The following is a 20318-nucleotide window of genomic DNA, read 5'->3' as shown; positions in this document are numbered from 1 at the left end:
GATCATCACCCCCATTTTCTGTTTGTATAGTTCCATCGCATTTGCCTGGTGTGCTATGAAAATTAGGAAAATTAAATGGAAAGCAGTTTGGTTTATTTATCTAATATAGAAATAAGGACACATATTTTAAAAATCTATAGCAATGTCTGATTTTCTTCAACACGCATATTGACATATGCATGTTGCTGTTTGACTGACTGCTGATTCCTTTAAATATGAGAAACAGATCAATTGTGCCTATCTAAAACCATTATCTTGTATTGCTTCTTCTGGATATTTTAGATTTCAGATAAATTCACCAGGGTTCTGCTGAAGCAAGGACTCCTAAGTCCTGAAGAGCAACGAAGACCAGCATCTTCAGAAACCATGATCCTTGGAAGTGCCTGGGTTGCATTATCAGTTCCGTTTAGGACCACTGAGATCCCTAGGCACCAAAATATAGGAACTTGTATATTCTCATGTATTCCTGGGAAGCTCTAAATACGTCTGTACAAGCACTCAGCCTCCTTGTAAAGTCTTTGAAAAGAAGTCGACTCCTTGCTCCTGCTTTCCCAGGGCACGTTCCTGTGTTGACAGCCTGGGCGAGTTTCCCTGCTTGGGCCACGCTTAATGCCGAGGTGGTTTGGCACCTGTTTTAAACACCTAATAGCAGTGGCCTGTGCCATATAGGCAGCCGTAGACAATTTCAGGAAAAGTTATTTGCCTCAGTGTTTTTCCTGAAATCAGATCAGCAAAAACTGGAAATTTAAAAGAAAATTAATGCTTTCTGTGTTTGAAATCTTTTCAATTTCTAAGATGTTAACACACAAAGAATTATTATTAGAAATAAGTGGACATGACGCATTAGTAGGCAGCACACTTTTTTCCCCCTGATGTTTGATGTAGTTGCAATTATTCTAAAGCAATTATTTATAACAGGACAAAACAACTGAAAAAAGCTGTTTTCCACCTTTCCACCATAAGTTTGATGTTCCTAGTTGAGCCCCCAAAAAATCATTAGCTGACACCTTGCAAAAGGATAGATACTCCTGTGGTTTGGAGGGTGCTTTCCACAATCCCGATATGGGGAAAAATCAATTATCTGGGATTCCAGTTACTAATCACTGACATTAGAAGAAAAAGATGTGAGAATGGTGCCATTGCTTTCACCATTGTCAGTTATATCTAAATCCAAAGTAAGGTTCCATGCTGATAAATCCTCTAAACCTGTGCTGAGGTACTGCAAGTGAGTTAAAACCTACACAAATACGTTTCCATATATGAAGTATTTACCCCTACACAATATTTAATATAATGGTATATCTCATACTGTGATTTTCAGTTTATTTTGATGTTAACCATGTCGAGGCAATGGAACAATTTTTTTATATATATATTCAAATATTCAGTAATTCGGTTACTATTTTTTTAACCTTACCTGAAATTCCAGTACCTTATTTTCCAAACTACATTCTGAAGTGTTGCATGCTTTATTTCAGTTTGCAAGTTGCAGTTTTTTTAAGGAACCCACAGAATCTCAAAATAGTGGTGTTTTCAAATCATCTATGTTCTTACTTCCACAGCCTGTACAGAGATGGGTTAGGACTTGAGAAAGGTTAAAGGGGCCACACTTGAAAAGGCAAGCCTTAGGAAAGAGGTTGTAGCTTGCTGTTACAGGTGTGGCTTAAAAAGCAGTAGCCGTTTTATTAAGGACAGCCAGTATAATTAACAAGTTTTAAGGTATTTTCTAGGCTTCTATTTTTCTCCAAAGACATCTTACTGTGAATGAGTCAATCTGAGTCTTGAGAGAAGTTCTAGCAAAATTGTTTGTCAAGTGACTCTGGATTTGAGGTAGTGTTTTAGAAATCTATTACTTATATCCTTAGGTCGGACACAGATCAATTAAACAAATCCAATATTTATAATAAGTAGTTTTAAAGAAATGTGCTTAAAGATTCCATTTCAGAGCAATCAAAAACAGGGCACATCTTGCTAGGAGCTGCCAAATCTCTCTCAACTCTTTGCTCCAAGATAACAATCTCCAAACAGTTGACAGAGTTAAGTCTTACAAGGTGCCTGCCAGAGGCTCTCTGTTGATCACAGGTGCAATTCCTCAGCTAAATTCTTCAGGTGTGATTCGTTCTTTGATTTGCCATGTTTGTTACTACTTGGGTAGGAGCTAAGTGCTTGTTTTTTCTTGTATCTCAGTCCCTCGTTTAATGTCCAGTAAGTCCTGTTCACAAGAATATGCCTAAAACACTGTTCATGACCAGAGGCAAGCGCAAATACATTTTGCTCACCATGTTTTTTTGTTCTACGTTGAGGGAAAAAAGGAAAAGTAAAAAAAATGATAGTGAAAAGGGCAAGGACAAGAACAGGCAGGCAGGCCTGGTTTCAGGAAAAACAGGAGATATGCTTTCACCTCACCTAACTCTAGGCGCTGAAATGAGACATCTAAGCTTTGTTATCTGACTCTCCTGTATAGTCAAGGTGTCTCCAGAGTATGAGCCAGCCCAGTCAAAATCCAAAGTGGAGGAGGAGTAGCAAGGATCAAGACAAAGGTGTGACTTGGCCAACCAAGGAAGAAAAGAAATCTGTAACAAAGGGAATAATGTTAGTGCTGGACAACAAAACTACCTGCTTCTTTGCACCGAGAACTAGCTAAGGAATGGGATGGGGAGACCAAATGCTGTAAGATAAGACAAGGATCTTACATATTTCTCAAGGAATTTGTTCTATGTTTTGATCTTTTCCACCACCCTTTTCCTGGAAGAGGACACTTCTGCCACAGACTGTGAAAAACAGCTTTATTACAGAGAACATTATGGGTTTAATTCTGCATATACTCAGCACCATAGTGTTTCATTAGTCTATCAAATACATGGTACATTTTACAGCGATTAAAAAATACAGTGTCTTTTTCTTAATTTTGTAGCTCCGTAAATCTGTTTTCAGCATCAGAGCAAGAAATCTTCTGGAAAAAGAGACAGCAATCAATAAAATCCTAAGGTAAGAGTCAACAGTGATTTGATACTGTTTTGACTGTCATCTGATTTCTCATAACCTTGTTTTTCATGAATGTTACTGTATGTATGATATTTATGATTGCATATCCCTTTATAGTACGTCTATTACCTTAATTATCAAAGATAAATTGCTCTTTTCTCTGGATATATTATGTGCTTGAACAGCAACAAGAGAGAAACTGTGCTTCTTCAGTATGTATTTGAATTCTGTGTCATGTAGAAGGATCGTATTTCAGCTCTTTTCATGTCTTCCTTCTAAATTAACCAAAAAATGTCTCTTCGTAAGTGGTGTTATTTTGCCTAAAGAATTCCAGCCTAGTTCTCGCATATATATACACATAACCATTCACAGGGGTTGTAAACTAGAAAGCACAGACTACAGCTAACCATATTCCAAGTAGGAAATGTACAATTAAGAAGACTTCAGAACCCAGACTTCTGTAGAAGGGTTTCCTGGATGTTTTTGTAATGATGACTCATTTTGGTATCCCAGATCAAGTAAGTACTCAGGGCCATAAGTGATGCACTCCTAAGTCTCCAAGACCAATGTCTGAAGTTACCGTGTGGGTAACGCCATGCTGCAGTTCTTCATGCTGCTATTGATTTTACATTAGAGTTACTATCAGTGATATGAGGTGCATTAGCAAAGCCTGCATACATCAGGAGATCATTCTTTTTTTGAGGTTTACATTCTCACCAAAGTGGGTACATCTCCAGAATATTGTGAATGACCGGTCCCAAGTAAATAAGCAGTAGAAACAGGAATAACTGATCGGGGAAGTACAGCCATGGGATTAGATTAGGTACGGCAGTGTTTTATGAGGAGCAGTGCAGCAGGAATTCAGTGTGATTTCTCAGTTGTGAAGTTTTGTGAAAAGTGCCTAGTAATTACATGCCATTTGAGAAATATTACATCTCTAGTTCTTTTTAATACTCTCTAAGAATACAGCACAGGGAGAAATGTAGAAATTAATGTGCAACTTTATCTGTCTTTAAACCCACGGTAATGAAAACATGAACAATTACTAATTCAAATGAATGCTCTTTGTCAAAATGTTACTGAGAAATGTAACTACAAGACCATAAGTATTCCATTTTAACAAAACTTAGGTCTCCATTTGTAAGCATTTCTTTCAGTTATGTGAATGTACCTTGATTTTACAGGCATTGCTGTTACAGATAGATATTTGTAAGCATTTCTTTCGGTTATGTGAATGTACCTTGATTTTACAGGCATTGCCGTTACAGATAGATAAGTACAAGTCCCTTTGTCCTAATCAAAAACCTTTTAAAAAAATGGATTTAGGTACAGGCTTCATGGCAGTGTTTCAGTAAAACATTTGTAATGAAATTCTATGTTATACTACAACTGTGAAATGTTGTTGACACCTCTAGGGTTACACAAACGTCAGTTTGTTTGGCATGTTTCTCATACTGTACCACAGAGAAAACAAAGACAAAGAGAATATCCTACTGGTTTATATTTTTAAAATGTTAAAAAATGGTGACATCTGTAGGGGCTACATTCATTCTTATGCAGAAGAAAAAATGAAGTCCTGCAAATTGAAAGTCAGAATTCTGATGAATTCTTCAGTCAACACCGAACTTTCTCCTTTTCAGGAGAAGTCTGAGACAGAGTGGAAGGAGAATCCAAGCAAACCATTGTTTGGACTTCAGTATGTTCTCAGAGGCAGCAGGACAGAATCAGACATCAGTCCTTCCAATTTCAATCCTGCTGACTTGGTCCTTTAGAGCACAACTTCTGCTGAAATTTTGTATCTTGGAGGACTACTCATCCTTTCACCTCTGAATTCCTCTGAAGATAAACTTTGCAGGCAGAAAAAGTTTTAGTCTATTAATCTATTACTTTAATTAATCTGTTAATTTAATGTACATTTGTTGTGCTTTCTTATCTACTTCCTGGGTCATCATTGATGAACTTTTGAGGAACACAGAGAAAGGGAGGGATCTTCTGTCAAGTAGCAGAATGTGGGCTTATTTGTTTTCTAATGCTTTTTAGGAATGCTCATAAGTCATTTACAAAGAGGCAGTCTTTAATCTCCTCCTGAGAAAAAGGAACAAATACTCTTTATTGTTCCTTGTTACTGCCCAAAAATTTTTATGTAAGATCTGAACTGTGACATCTCCAGTGCCTCTGTTCCAGCATAAGAAAATTGTGTGCATGGTGTGTCTGGTGGGCGTGCCAGTAGGGAGCATTGCCAGTGATGGGCCTGCTGGCCCTGAGCGCTGCCAGTATTTCCGTGTTGATGCCAGTGTTGCCAGTGTTGATGGAGAGGAGTTTTACAAACAGAAGAAGAAGTTATAAGAAAGGATGGCATTTACGGCTGAAACTTCGGATTCAGTTCAAGGAACACTGGAAAGCTCAAATTCAGAAGACACGAGAGAGTCTTTTTCTTATTTTTACTTTAGTTGTAAATGCTGTATACTCCTTGATAAAAGTAGCTGAGTCTCAGCTATTCAAAGTATCTGACAAAAGAAGAAATGGTGTTTATGCTAAGAACAATAAGAGGTAACTTAGGATATCCCTTCTGAAAAGATTCCTTATAGCGCCTTTTTAATTTTTATCTACCAAAATTGAGGAGCTTTTATCTAAAACAGTGCCTCTACACAGTAAAGCTGCCCGTGGGCAATTTCAACTTGATGAAATTGCCATACTGAAAACAGAATTTAAAATCTGTTTTAGCTTAAGTCCACCTCTTACCTTTTTCCCCTGACTTTTTAAACCTTGTCAAATAATAATTTACTCCAATTCTGAATGTTTCAAGATAGCCATAGAGAATGTTTCTTCATAGAAGGAGTATGCATTACACACAGGTACCTTTATGTGTCTTTCGCATCTTCCTCTATCCATACCTTGTTTTTCCTTTTGTATACTGAACTGCATCTTGACATCTTCTTCCCCAAGAGGAGGAAGAAGGGCATAAACAGCCCTTCACCACCCAGAGAGACAGTTCATACATGCAATCCTAGGTTTCTCACCTGCTGATCTAATGTTACATTATGCAGCAAAACAGAGGTCTCGGGCCTCTTCATTTTCCTGCAACTTTCCTACTGCACTCAAGGGAAACCACCTATTTTCTGAAGATCCTTGCTTGGAAACCAACCTTCACCTTGCCCCCTTGAGGTCTTGGTGCAGTTAATTCTGGGAACAGAGTCAAAGATGTAGCAGCTACTGTCTTGGGCACTTTGACTGTGACCAGTGATTTGTATCATCACCCCTGCCAGTGTTAGAACACAGAGTGGCTGAATCCTTCACAGAAATCCATTGTGAGGTGGGGACTTCACCCTTCTGAGGAAGATGAAATGAGATAAAAGTGAGTTACAGATAGTTAAAACAACTTTTTCAAAACGCAATCACATTTAGTAGTGCCTCTGAATTACAAACAGCTCCATTTCTTTCTGAAAATTATGATGCATTTCCCTCAGCAGCAATAACCATGGCTTCTAGCAAATTTCACCGTTCCCGCGTATCTTCAGTGTTTCCCACTTTTGTCTCACTCTCTCTTGCCATGGGCACTGCCTTTCGTCTGAAAAGCAAGTTTTGTGCCTGTGGTTCTTCTGACCCTCATTTCTTGCAGGATCATTCTCTAAGAATGGGTGTCTAGTCGTTTATTAGTCCCGCTGGCTTTCTGAAGTAGAGAAGGTGGATAAGGTCCAGTCAAAATGCTGTGTATAAGCCAGTGCATTCTCTCCAGTGCTGAGGATAAATTGTAAACAGCACAGAATGGTGGGGAAACTGAGCAAATTAGAAGTAGTCTCACATAGTCCAAAATACAATCAAAGTATCAGTAGTGCAGAACCTTATTCTGGTCTCTGTTAAATCATGCTTCACTGAATCACAGAATGGCTGAGGTTGGAAGGGACAGAGCTCTGGATGTCATCTGGTCCAGCCCACCTGCTGAAGCAGGGCCACCTAGAGCAGGTTGCCCAGGACCACGCCCAGACAGCTTTTGAATATCTCCAAGGATGGAGACTCCACAACCTCCCTGGGTAACCTGTGCCAGTGACTGGTCCTCCTCACAAAAAGGTTTATGCCCTTATTTTATAAAATACAAGGAATAACTTAGAAGTCCTCTGGTCTGTTGATAAGAAAATCAAACTCACCAAAATCACAAAAATTCTTTTTATTATAAATTATATATTGTGTCATTTTGGGAAACTAGCATTTTTAAAATAGGCATCTTTTTATTTGCTTTTGATTATAGCTGATGCTATAGTCAAACTATAAACTGGTGCTAAGGGTATGCAGAAGGATTTTCACTGTTCCAGTCAAGATTTGTTTGATGCATTTACTGGGCCTGATGGAATAACATAGTTCATGCTGAAGTTGAATGTTCAGTTTCATAAACAACTAAATGAGTGAAGTGGATTTATCTAATGGTTGAAACTGAGACTGCCATGACGGCATCTTGGGGGAAAAAAAATAATTGCTTGAATTAAGTATCCATTCTACTAATTTGGTAATATGCTAGGAGATTATTCAGGCTGTCCATACAAGTATTTCTGCAAAATACAGTGGTTTTTTTCTGAATATTAAAATGAGCAAGAAACAAGATTCTCTGTGCTTCTAGGAAAGTTACAAATTTAATCTCTGAATAAACTGTCTCTGGACTCTAATACAGTAGTCTAATACACCGCCTCTCGTAAGAGAATGAGCAGGCATTTTCATTAGTTTGTTTATCACAGGAACATAGAAGTTTTGGTCGAAAGGGATCTTTGGAGGCCATGATGCACAACTGCCCACTTGAAGTACGACTATTGCTAACCCTGGATCAAGTCAGCTTTGCATCTTCCACCTGCTCTGGTTCCAGCACTGCACTACCCTGTCCTTGAGAGAGAGCTTTCCTGAAGCTCAGTTTGAAGCCCCAAGCCACGGTTTCTGGCCATTGCTCACTGCTCTGTCCTGTTGCCATAACAGGAGTTTTGCTTCATGCTGTAACATGCGCTTCATCAAAACAAACAAGCACAGCTCCCTCAAGTCTCCCTAGAGGTCATGTGTTGTAGGCCATTGACCTCTTGTACCTGCTCCTGTGTTTCAGCATCCCTCTTGGAGTACCCAGAACTGTGTTCCAGGTGGAGCCTCTCCAGCTCTGAGTTGAGGAGGGATAACTTCCCTCTATCTGCGGGCTACACTCCTCCTTAATATAGTAGGCAGTTTGCCTTACTGATGGCAGGAACACATTCATCCAGCTAGCATCCAGGTATCTCCATCCCATGCAGACCCAGTGCACAATGTAACTCCCAGATCCTTTTCCTCAGCCAGCCACTCCATGGCCTGCATGAATGCATGGAGCTGTTCTGCACCAGGCGTGAAACTGCACATTTCCTTGTCCAACTTGCTGAAGCTTTTGGTGACTCAGTCCTCAAGTTTATCAGGGTCCTTCTGGTTTAATGCTCTACCGTTCAGTGTGTCAAACACTGCTTTTCACTTGTCCACATCGTTTCATCACAGAAGGCATACCTTTGGTATCCTTTACGAGAAATTTGCCTGCATTAAATAACTGTCTTGTATTATTCAGTTCTACATCACTTACAGCAAGTTTCTCTGTATACATTTTATGTTTTGTCTCTTAAGAGTATGATTTGTTTCTTTATAACTGTGAGGCTTTGATACCACGCATTTCTTAAAACAAATGTTCCAGGTAAGCTCAGTTTATGAGGTGCTGGGCTTTGATACCATCCATTTCTCAGAACAAATATTCGAGTTAAGCTTGGATGATGATTGTTGTCATCGGGAGCAAAATCCAGACTTAGTCACCACCTTCTTAAATCTCCACAAGTGTACAATGTCATTGGATTTCATCTGCCTCCTGCAGAGACAAACAGAAATAAATATTGGAATGCACATATCCATTGGTAAGAAGTTACTCTGTTTTATGGGGTTTGTGCCATGTTGTAGATCATCATAAAGCATTGTTGTGAAGTAGAGTTAATGGGCTTTGGAGTCTCCAACACTGCAGGTATGGAAAAGTAAGTTAGGCAGACGTCAGCCCAGAACAGCGTAGGTATCATTGATCTTGCTTTGAGAGAGGTGGAAGACTGGATGGCCCTTTGACGTTCCTTCTTCTCACAGAATCACAGAATGTTTGGGGTTGGAAGGGACCTCCGTGGGTCATCTAGTCCAACCCCCCTGACGAAGCAGAGTCACCTACAGCAGGCTGCACAGGACTTTGTCCAGGCAGGTCTTGAATATCTCCAGAGAAGGAGACTCCACAGCCTCACTGGGCAGCCTGTTCCAGTGCTCCGTCACCCTCAGAGTGAAGAAGTTCTTCCTCATGTTCAGATGGAACTTCCTCTGCTTCATTTTGTGCCCATTGCCCTTTGTCCTGGTGCTGGGCACCACTGAAAAGAGTTTGGCCCCATCCTCCTGACGCCCACCCTTCAGATATTTGTAAGCATATATTAGGTCCCCTCTCAGCCTTCTCTTCTTCAGGCTGAACAAGCCCAGCTCCCTCAGCCTCTCCTCGTAGGAGAGATGCTCCAGTCCCCTCACCATCCTCGTACCCCATTGATTCTATCAAGTCTTCTGTAATCCAAGGAAAATAATTATTATAGAAACATCTGGTAGAGGAAGAGCTGCAGCAGTTAAATAAGAATGACAATGAGAATACAAAATGACTAAAGGAAAGAAAGTAAGCTACCATAGTTCAACAGACTGAGCAGACACTAAAGAAAACAAATGACTATTTGTTTTGTCCTTTAGAGACATATGGAAGGAAACAAGAAAAAACATGGGAAAGAAAAACCATGAATTATCCAATTTGGATTAATATTTCATTTTATTTTAGCAGCCAATTTCAGATTTCTTCAAAAAATAGTGTATTTTTCCCAAAGAACAGTAGTGTAGCTGTGGTGAAAATGTGCGTTTTGCTTGTTGTTCAAAGAGTGCCTTATTGGATTAAATTTATAGAACGAAAGAGACAAACGTTTCTATCAGGTGGATTCACCATGAATCTTAGGTTGTCACAGTTAACCATATTTTCCAAGTTAGATGGAAATACAATGAGAGCATAGAAAGATTTAGTAAAGATAGTCATCATGAAAACAATGCTGAATGAGATATTGATAACTTGAGTGTTTTACTGAAGCGTGCCACACTGCTAAGACTTCAGTGTGAGCACCTTTTCAGGGAGAACAAGAACAAAAGTATATAGTAATATATGCAGTTAGTGCAGTTACTTCGCAAGTATTCACTCGTTAAATAATACAGAAAAACTACAAATCGGTGTTACAGTGGAATGCAAGAAGATGAGAAAACACTTGTGTGGAAAGGATGCCTCCCTAAAAAGTCCAAGTGGGATCCATATGCATACCCTCTGCAAGAGACCTCAGGATATTCGTGAAGGGTACAGTATTTTGTAGTATCAATCAAAGCACTTAACATTTTGCACTAGCTCAAAGAATATTACTTGAACACTGTTCACTACTCATTTTTCAGGGGTTCCAAAGCATGAAATAGTTTGAACTTCATAGTACCTGCCTTTTTTTTCAAAGTCTCCAGAAATCTGCAACTCTCGGTGTCTAAACACCTGAAAAATATCTGGATCCTGAGTTGAAATGAAGACAAAGCGTGGCTTTTCATAAGAGTTAATACAAGGAAGATTAAGGCGCTATTTCCCAGGAAGTGGAGAATGCTAGGAGAAAGGCTGTCAAAAGTTGCCATGGCCTTTTCAGCACAGCATCTTTTTCTCTGAAAATACAAAAAGTTTATTTGCAGTTCCTTGATAACAATTTCTGATCTCTGTGCTATACAATTGGCATTTCATTATTTCTCTGTTGACTTCAGTAGGAGCTGCAGGGCTTCCAGAGGTATTGAAAATGAGGCAATGGATATAAATTCGAAGTATGGATTTAGGAATCTAACTTGGACAGAGATCATAGACAATCCTAACAATCTTTCTACCAATGTTACCCTTTATGCATCCCCATTCCATATAGTATATGGTTAAGTGTATTTTGTTATACCATTAAGAATCAAATAGCCCATCCCATTCATTGGCCAGGTAAAGAATTTATTGTTTGAGTAGTTAATGTTCTCTTTTATTGTGGACAGTAAGAGTTTACATAACTTGATATTCAAGTAACCTGTGTTCAGGGGCATGAGAAGTTTATGTGTGAATCACTTTTTGGTGTCAAGAAGATCATTTCTAGCTGTTAAAAGCAGAGCACAATAATTCATATTTACAGGAAAAAGGATAGGTTACCCTCTTTGGCACAGCAAGAAGCCTCTGTACAGAAGTCAGACCCCAGAACTTTCCATTGCCTCTGATGGGAAAAACTGGATTGTCATTTTAATGGAGTTAGGTAGGATATATTTTTAGGAAATAATTTTAGCTGAGGTGTTTTTGTAAGAAAATTGCACGGGTATTTGAATGATATGTCTGTTGTCTTCTGACAGTGTTACGTAGTATTATCCTCAATAATACAGTGCTTAAAATCCATTGGTATTAAAATGTTCGTGATTTGGCTAAGATGAGCTGTGTTTTATAAGTTATGCAGTCATTTTCTTAAATGGCGTGATCCTTCAGTTCAGTGTAGTGGAATCTAATGCCCTCTCTAACAAGTGTAGCACAATGTATTTTTCTAGAATGCTAGTCTGATTGTCAGTGATGACACTGACAAGCATGCTAAGTTGCTCATTTTTGTTCCAGATCTCACTTTGGATCTCTACTCCCGTCATTTGTTCTCCAAAAGAAGGAGAAATAGCAGAGAAGAGGGAAAAAACAGAGTAATAATGGGGAAAGAACGTGCCTGGGACACCTTTTGCCATCAAGCGTGATCATCCCATACTGTCAAAAATAGCATTTACCCAAAGCATTACAGTAGACTGGCGAATAGAGTGGTCACTCCAATAGCATGTAGGTTTTTTCATGTTTTCAAAGAAAAAGGACATTCAATTAATTAAAAAGTATGTTACTAGCCGCGTCATGTGTGAGTTTCTCTGAATGACTGCAGAGCACAAAGTGAGCAACAAGGTGTGCACTGTGTAAACATAGAATTGCAGCATTCCTGGACGAAATTCCATTTCTCAGCCATCAGCAGAGTTGTATGAGTTCTTGCAGTGGAAACCTCTGGTTTTTTTAAGCAAATCCTTTTCACTTTGGCCAGCAAAATAAAGATATGCGTGCTCTGTTTAGCTGTAGCACGCTTACTAATCAGCCAATACCAATTTCTGCCAAAATAGTGTAAGATGTGTTTGCCAAAATTCAGGAAAAGCAAAATGAAACAAATGAGCAGAGAAGTGAAAAAACCCACACAACAAGATGCTGCAAGTTCAATGTGTTCCCAGAAAGCAGACATTTCATATTACAGGATATCGGCAATGTGCAGCTTTTCATTTCAAACCATATGTAGTCCCAGTTATGCAGAAGAACACTGAAAGATGCACTGTAAGTCTTGAGTGTGTACATAAATGTTTTGCCACAAACAGCCCTGAAAGGGACCTGCCTAAAATGACAGCTGTACTTGTACTATTCCCCTCTTTATTGCTGAGAAGCTGGTTTTGCTGATGAGTGGTGCATTTCTTGACCCTTTTCACACTTGGTGAAGTCTTGAGAGACCATAAATTATACAGCAAACTGAAAAAAAGTCAAAGATGGGCCTTGCTAAAGCATGGAGAAGGTTCATTAGATGACCAGTGATGTTGCAGAGTGGGGACCATTGCCTTGGAGATACGTTTTCATGGAAAGTCCGTTTTTGTCTTATTGTTATTGTCTGTTAAGCTGTGCCATTGCTTCCCAGAAAGCCAAGCTGACTTGTCTGAATGCGCTACCTCAGAAATTATCATTTATACTGAAAACTCTGTGTCATCACCATTATATTTCTTCGTAGGGCCTGCACTAGACAACGCATGCTGAGTGGATCCTTTGAGGGACAGCCTGCAAAGGAAAGGTCAATACTTAGTGTCCAGCATCATATACGACAAGAACGCAGGTAAACATAGACAGAAAGGATGGTTTAAAAATATTCTTAAAATAAAGATGACAAAAAGAATTAAATTTGAGCAATACCTAACGTGTGAAAAACTGAAATTACTTACTTGTACAGAGAACTGAATTCTACATTCTTCATTGTAACCATAATGAAATCCATTGTACTGTATAAATTGAAAAAAAATGCCTTTTTATTTCAAATGTCATTTCCTTTGCTGACTACAAAGCTATCAATTTAAAGATCAGAAGGAAAGAAATTGGCTTACGTTAGACCGGATTGAAAACAATTGAAGAACATATAAGCTTCTGATGTTAGTGAGAGAAAAATGATAAGAATTCGAGATATTGTGTGGCTAGAGAGCAGTGCTTTATAATGGCCATTCTACAAAGGTCAAAATTTCATCTTGAGATGTATCGTTAAATTGATTATGATTATTTCAGGTCACTGAGGCATGGTTCCAACAGCCAGCGAATCAGCAGAGGAAAATCTCTTGAAACATTGACTCAAGATGTAAGTCCTCATAGAAATGATGGTTTCAATTTGAGAATGTAAGAAATAAGAATATGTACTACATAATGAATGCTTGTGTAGGACTATGTAAGATCTGTGATCTTGTTTACAATATGTCTTCTGAAATCTTGAAATCATAAAACAAATACTGTAATTGTGTTAGAATTATGTCAAAATAATCGAGAACGTTATTTCACTGATAGACTTACTGGTTTTGAAACACTTGCTGAGATGGATTCACTGGAGCTGTAAAGACCACATTAGGAATACAATTGCTACTCAGGACACCTTAAAAAGCCTTACTCTGGAATTACACAAATAACTCAGGCTGTCAAAACAGCACTTCAAAACTTCCCGTGGAAGAGTAACAATATTTTTCAAACATAAGAACTGTCCAACAAAAGGGCAAAGACTAAAAGCGAGAATAGCAATCACAGATTTCACTGTGCTATAGTTTCATGCAGTTGAGTGCATTTTCACTTCTGCGAATTCATAATGACATTTCGTGGATCTCTGTGACTTTCAAAACTGAAAGGGCGATATTAGCTCCTCCATTTCCAAACTATGATAGTCATTTTCTAGATGTGCTTCATGCTTAAAAACATCTGTGTCAGAAGTAATTAATGAATTACCTGGCATGGTGGTAGAAAGAAACTGTAGGTAACTAACATTTTAAAGCAGATGTGGCTTTGCTTGTGTCCAATAGTAAGGGTAACATCCAGCATTATACTTCCAGGAGCGCTCCAAAGACGCACTTAACTCTCCGTAGTAGTACTGATTGTACCCTCCACAGGATGAGCAGCTCTCCTCCCACTGTCTCCCCCATCCCTGCGCTCTGCAGTCCCTGACTGTACGTTCTGCACAGCTCGCTGCGTGGCAGCACATGCAGCAGGCTCGAGAAGCTGAAAGGCGTCTAAAGCCTTTTCTTCCCCGGTCTTTGCCCTCAGTAACTTTGATGGTATTCATTCCAGTTCAGAGAGATTGGCTGAACTTACAAGACCTTTGCTTTTAAAGTTAAAAGTTGCACTGGATGGGACTTCATGCATGAAATTAAAACTGAAATTAACGTTGATGAAAATAAGCAGCCTTGTGCTTCAGATAGAAAATACTGTACAATATGCTTGACTGAGCTGATGTGCAGTGCCTTTGGAAATAAGATTTTTCATTTGAATATTTCTATGTAAAATACCATATCTTGCTTTCATCTGAAACATTAAAAAACAACAACCCACAGATCTCATTTAAAAGGAATCATTCTGCTTCTAGCACTCCAACACTGTGAGATACAGAAATGCACAGAGAGAAGACAGTGAGATAAAGATGATCCAAGAAAAAAAAGAACAAGCTGAAATGAAAAGGTATTTAAAAATCAAAAGTCTGAGTGCACACTTTTCTGTGTTAAGTATTCTCTGTATGAAGTAAGAAGCATTGAGAGTCATGATGAAGAAAGAATGAAGTGTAAGGATATTTTTGCTGGGTATAATGCATATCACTTACTAATTTATGTTTCATCTTTCAAAAGGAAAGTCCAGGAAGAGGAGCTGCGAGAGAATCATCCGTATTTTGATAAACCACTTTTCATAGTTGGTCGTGAGCACAGGTTCAGGAATTTCTGCCGAGTGGTGGTACGAGCTCGCTTTAATGCGTAAGTTTATTCCGTATCAACAATTAGTTTCAGCAAGTGTTTACTTTCATGTCCTCAGAAATCTAGGTCTAACTTCTCTATTGAAAGGAAAGCTGCCTATAATGTGGTCGCCACACGAGCTGGCAGTCAGTTGCTTATGGTAGGGTCTTGATGTTGGAGGAAAGGAAGCAATAACATGCTGTGTAAGGGCAGGCATGTTTGAGCAGCCTGCGACGCTGAGATGGGGCAAGACTGTGGGGAAGCAGGCATGAACTGAGAGGAAAGGGTAGTTTTATCCCCTCATTTTTAGACCTTGAGGAATCAGCCTGCTATTCCCTTCCTGTTCCTTCTCCTAAGGCGGGAAGTCTTTATTCGCCAACAGTTACTCAAAGAATAGAAAAAGGTGAAGAGAAATTAATCCCATCTGTGCTCACCCAAAGACTCCTTAGCCCATAATTAGAGACCCAGAATGAGATGAGGAGGTGTTTCAACTGTGCGAGATAAAAGGAGAAAAGCTGGGACCAGGTGAACACCAGGAAGACTCAGTAACTGAATTGTAGGTGTGTGCATGTGGCAGATACCGATCTATGTACAAAGCAGCGTGATACAGAATCATCTTATAGCTCTTCTTTGAAACCTGTGTCCGTAGCTGGCACCCTAATTTTGGAAGGTTAATGCACGTCACCTTGCAAACAGACAACGTGTAAGATAGAAGGTAACTCGAGGCTGTGAGCTTGGCACTTGGAAGATCTGGTTTCAGCACATGCTTTACTATCGATTTTCTCTGTTCTCTGTTTTAGGTAGAACAACAGGAAGGTTAGATACCCAGTTTTACAATACCCATATCTAAGTGTTCTGCCACCTACATAGAAGCACATACTCGAGTTAGGTGCCTGCTTTTCTGTGCAACTGCTAACTTTGTTGCGGTTCGCTGGTCTGTGAAGCAGTTGCAAATTAAAACAGCAAAGCAAAACGCACAAACATGCATTCCCACACAGTTGTCAAATACATGTCAGTGCCTGTTAGCATTGTAGAGTGCCCAAGACGAACAGGGTATTTATATTATAAATAGTTTAATTAAAATTTTTGCAATTATATGTATAAACTGATTTTGTTAAACAGTCATTTTTTCATTTATTTAAAACCTACCTACTTTATTCAGTGTCCCACCCAGCTTGCCAAGTAAGATATTCTAGAGATCTTTTTCAAACTGATAAGGTACATATTTCCTTCTAGTAAAAAAGGTTGAGAAATGCCACTATATACAATATGGAGAAGAGGTATGAACTTAAGAAGACACAAAGTCAGTGGTTTCAGCGGGAAGGCACCAAACCCAGTATATTCTGTATACTGACTGGTATAAGTGGGTGAACCTGGCTTGTGGAAGATGCCTCTTGTTCTCCTTGTACGCATCCTGTGTTCTTGTAATTCAGAACCATGAAATCTTTTCTGGTGGTAATGTCAGGTCAGTACGTTTTTCACTTCAAGCTCAGCGAGGAAGTGATGGCAATTTCACATCCCAATGGCTAGAGCCCTCACATGGGATATAGGATACCGCAGTGCAGATCCTGTCTCGGCATGATTTGCTACAAGGATTTGAAAGATAAGTAAAAGGTGCCCCTAACCACTGGGGCAGGGGAGGCTGCTTGAATATGATTCTTGTAGCTTCTCCTGCTGAAGCCATTCTGCTTTGCATAAAAAGGCTGAATAATTGCTGGAGCAAGAACTTCACTCGTGTCACCTAGATATGTGCTTATTACTTACAGAGTGGTTCTCACTCTCTCTGGCTTCCTAATGGGTGTTTGGATATGGTAGGTGAAGCACAGCAACTTCATACGAAAATTCAGATAGGGAGAGTCTAGAAATACTCATCAGAAAGTGACTGAAGAAATAATAAAAGAAATAGGCTTGTGGAAGGATTTTTGTTGTGTCAGCTGCGAATGTGATCCAAGAGGTTTTGAAGCAGAAGGAGAGAACTCCTGAGGAAGCACTTTGGAACATAAAAATCAATAGCAGGTTATCCCCCGCCCCCATCCCCAGGCAAAACACAAAATTAAGTACTTGCTTACAAAAGCAAGACCCAAAAAAACCTAGCAGCTTAAAGAATCATTAGAGGAGTTACAGGTAGGCCATGAATTGGAGTGATACTAGCTGCATTCATGACACTACTAGAATTGCATAGAATTAAATGAAACATACAGACATTTACAATTAAGACAAGATAAAATGTAGCCTCGTTTTGGATATAAACTACTTTGAGGTGATTGATGCATGGTGTAATTATAATGCTGACTAAAATAAAATGTAAATGATTATCTTTTCTTCTTTTTATAGTTCTAAAACAGACCCTGTTACTGGAGCTGTGAAAAATACCAAATATCATCAGCTTTAGTAAGCACTGCAAAAGTCACTTTGCTTGGTCACATAAGCCTGCAGTATAAGTGTGTGAGCACACACATGCATGTAATGTGTGTATGTGTGCATGCGCATGTGTATTTCTTTTTTTTTTTCCCCTAAAAAAGTTCCTCTTCACATGGAGTTGTTTGGGGATGAGGATGAATAGGAAGGGGATTTTTTTATCAGATTTTTCTTCTTCGCTTGCATGTAACTTCCCTAGTTTTACTACACATTTCTGAAATATTGAAATCTTTGACACTCCTCAGCTTGATTTATTTTTTGCAGGAAAGCACTGAACTGTGGGGCAGACACAATAAAAGTGACAGGGCACTCGTGGCATCTGTGTAATGGTTATCTTGTGTATTGTTCGCAGCGACTTGCTGGGTTTGGTTACTTACCTGGACTGGGTCATGATCATTGTTACTATATGCTCCTGCATCTCCATGATGTTCGAATCCCCCTTTCGAAGAGTTATGCATGCTCCAACGCTCCAGGTACTGTCACTGAATCGTTTTACATTTAATGAAGCACAGTCTTCTTGTTTTTCTCCACTGCCTGTTCCTAAATTATGACTGTTCTCTGCTTTGATTTTCAGATTGCTGAATATGTTTTTGTAATATTCATGAGCATTGAACTTAATCTGAAGATTATGGCAGATGGCTTGTTTTTTACACCAACAGCTGTCATCAGGGACTTTGGAGGAGTTATGGACATATTTATATATCTTGTAAGTTTTTATATTTATTGGGGGATTCTGTAGCGTTCTTAATTTTGCTATCTTTGGATATATAAATGTTTGGTAATGCTAAAATTTGGCTCTGCATCCTGGTGCAAATGCAGTAGTGTAATTTGTGTGCAAATATCATTGTTTTCATGTGCAGTCCAGTCAGTTATGTGTACAAATACTTGTTTAGACATCTAAAAATACACTGACATGTGATAAGCACATGGCAATTTAGTGAAGGGCCATTGTATGGCCCCTTTTGATTATTTATTTGTTGACATGTTGTAAGTATTAGGCCTGATTTCATTCCAAAGTAAGCTCAAGATCTCTGACCTTCCTTCAGCACTTTTATGCAGGAGAATCTTTATTTTATCTATTTCTTAGTCATTTTTCTCTTCCTCTCCTCTTGACAGTTCTCCTGCTTTATAGGAGGTGGTTCAAAAGCCTCTACCAGTTGACAGAAGGGCACGTCCTCATTGCTGGTGTTGCTATAGCAGAAAGAAAGCAAAGCAGCATCTTTCTATATTCCATACCTGTCAGTAGTGGTTCTCAGGAAAAAAATGCTCTACTGTTTTCTTTGTCCCCTGGAAATTTCTTGCATTCCATTCAAATATAAGAGAAAGGGGTCGATTTCCCCTTCATGTATGACAATAAACACCACAGAATGTGTCAAAACCAGTGCTCAGTATAATACAACATGAAAAATTTTCTAACTGAAGAAATTACTAAGAAAAATGGCTTTGATGGATTTAGATTAAATCTTTCAGATATTAGTTCACCAGACAGATGTGCTGCATAAAATTTGTCATGATCAATTTGTATCAAAGATTCCATTGTTAGCATAAATAAAAATATGCATACTTATACAAAACTCCTACTGTAGTATGCATAATCAGTATGTGCATTAGTTTCTTGAAATCCCCCTGAATCCCTCTGCTTGTCTGAAGGAAAATTTAGGTGGTGTAGCTAGGATATTCCATATGTGCCTGTGGTGATCTTAAAGGAATATGAACGTAAGTCAGAAGGACTGGCAGATCTTTTTGTTTTGGTGGAGCGACTGTCTTTTACCACTGTTGTTTTTAACAAATCGTATTATGTCTTTAATCATATTGGTGATATCAGCTTGATCCACCATTTTTTGTCCACTTACCTCTTTGTAACACTCTCACCTCTGTCCCCCTATTATCACGTTGACTTTATATATAGTTTATAAAAAATAAGGATTACAATCACTGACAATCTATCAGAGATAGTTGAGGCTACAAGACACAACCATGCTGTTTGAAAACACTTTCAAATGCATAATACTCATGTGGTAAAACCACACGGTGACAAAACTACTTATGGCTGTAACAAAGTGATTGGAAAAACTGTCAAGGAAACTGTTAACAGACTTTCCAGGTGAGGATTTCTCAGTTTCAGGATAGAATCTCTGTTTGAAATGAGAAGGGGGTAGAGAGATGATGTTGCCTGCTCCAAGAATATAGTTCGTGTCCCTGCTCTGAATCAGCCAATTTGATTTCTTCTTTTGGAACTGTTCCATCTGCTGAAAAGAATAGAATAGATTTTGAGTCAAAGGGGAAGACAGAGGCTGAAGCTGATGTCCATTAGTTAGGACAATCAGCCAGGGCACAGGAAATCCAAGTCCTTTCTAAATTAGGCTTTTTTTGCCTTAATCTTCCCTTTAATATTAAGGAATAGAAGTGTTTATTGATCTTCCGTGCTGTGTCTGTGTCAAGTAAAACACTGAAAGTGTAATCCTTCTTTGCAATTTTCTGCCCTGTGTCCTCAAGGTGAGTTTGATATTCCTGTGCTGGATGCCTCAGAATGTCCCTGCCAAGTCTGGAGCTCAGCTCTTAATGGTACTCCGCTGCCTCCGACCTCTTCGGATTTTCAAACTGGTCCCCCAGATGAGGAAAGTGGTGCGAGAGCTGTTTAGTGGCTTTAAGGAAATCTTTTTGGTATGTGCCAGTTATTTTGTTCTTGTTGTTAATAAGAAGATACAGAGGAGTGATAAGATACCACTGTGCTGTAATGTTTATGTTCTCTAATCTTTTCTCCATTCTTGTCTGTTTACTTTTCATTGTAGCTACCACTGCAGATG

General features: G+C 39.0%; 1 protein-coding gene across 6 annotated transcripts in view; it reads left to right on the top strand.

Moving 5' to 3' along the window:
* Window positions 1–20318, top strand: part of NALCN (sodium leak channel, non-selective) — a 248133-nt gene that overhangs the window by 198969 nt on the left and 28846 nt on the right. For 5 of the 6 annotated variants that reach the window (XM_075424290.1, XM_075424274.1, XM_075424298.1 and 2 more), the window contains 9 exons: window positions 2915–2988; window positions 12858–12959; window positions 13400–13469; window positions 14736–14827; window positions 14992–15114; window positions 17428–17484; window positions 17864–17984; window positions 18086–18217; window positions 20008–20175. In XM_075424290.1, the coding sequence (XP_075280405.1) occupies window positions 2915–2988; window positions 12858–12959; window positions 13400–13469; window positions 14736–14827; window positions 14992–15114; window positions 17428–17484; window positions 17864–17984; window positions 18086–18217; window positions 20008–20175 (939 nt within the window). The remainder of the gene's footprint in view (window positions 1–2914; window positions 2989–12857; window positions 12960–13399; window positions 13470–14735; window positions 14828–14991; window positions 15115–17427; window positions 17485–17863; window positions 17985–18085; window positions 18218–20007; window positions 20176–20318) is intronic. The other variant, XM_075424306.1, reaches the window with a different exon arrangement.

This window comes from Opisthocomus hoazin, chromosome 1 (genome assembly GCF_030867145.1).
Source record: "Opisthocomus hoazin isolate bOpiHoa1 chromosome 1, bOpiHoa1.hap1, whole genome shotgun sequence".
In the NCBI taxonomy this organism is placed as follows: domain Eukaryota; kingdom Metazoa; phylum Chordata; class Aves; order Opisthocomiformes; family Opisthocomidae; genus Opisthocomus; species Opisthocomus hoazin.
Note: the sequence above shows the minus strand (reverse complement) of the source record. Positions and strands in the feature narration are given on the sequence as shown.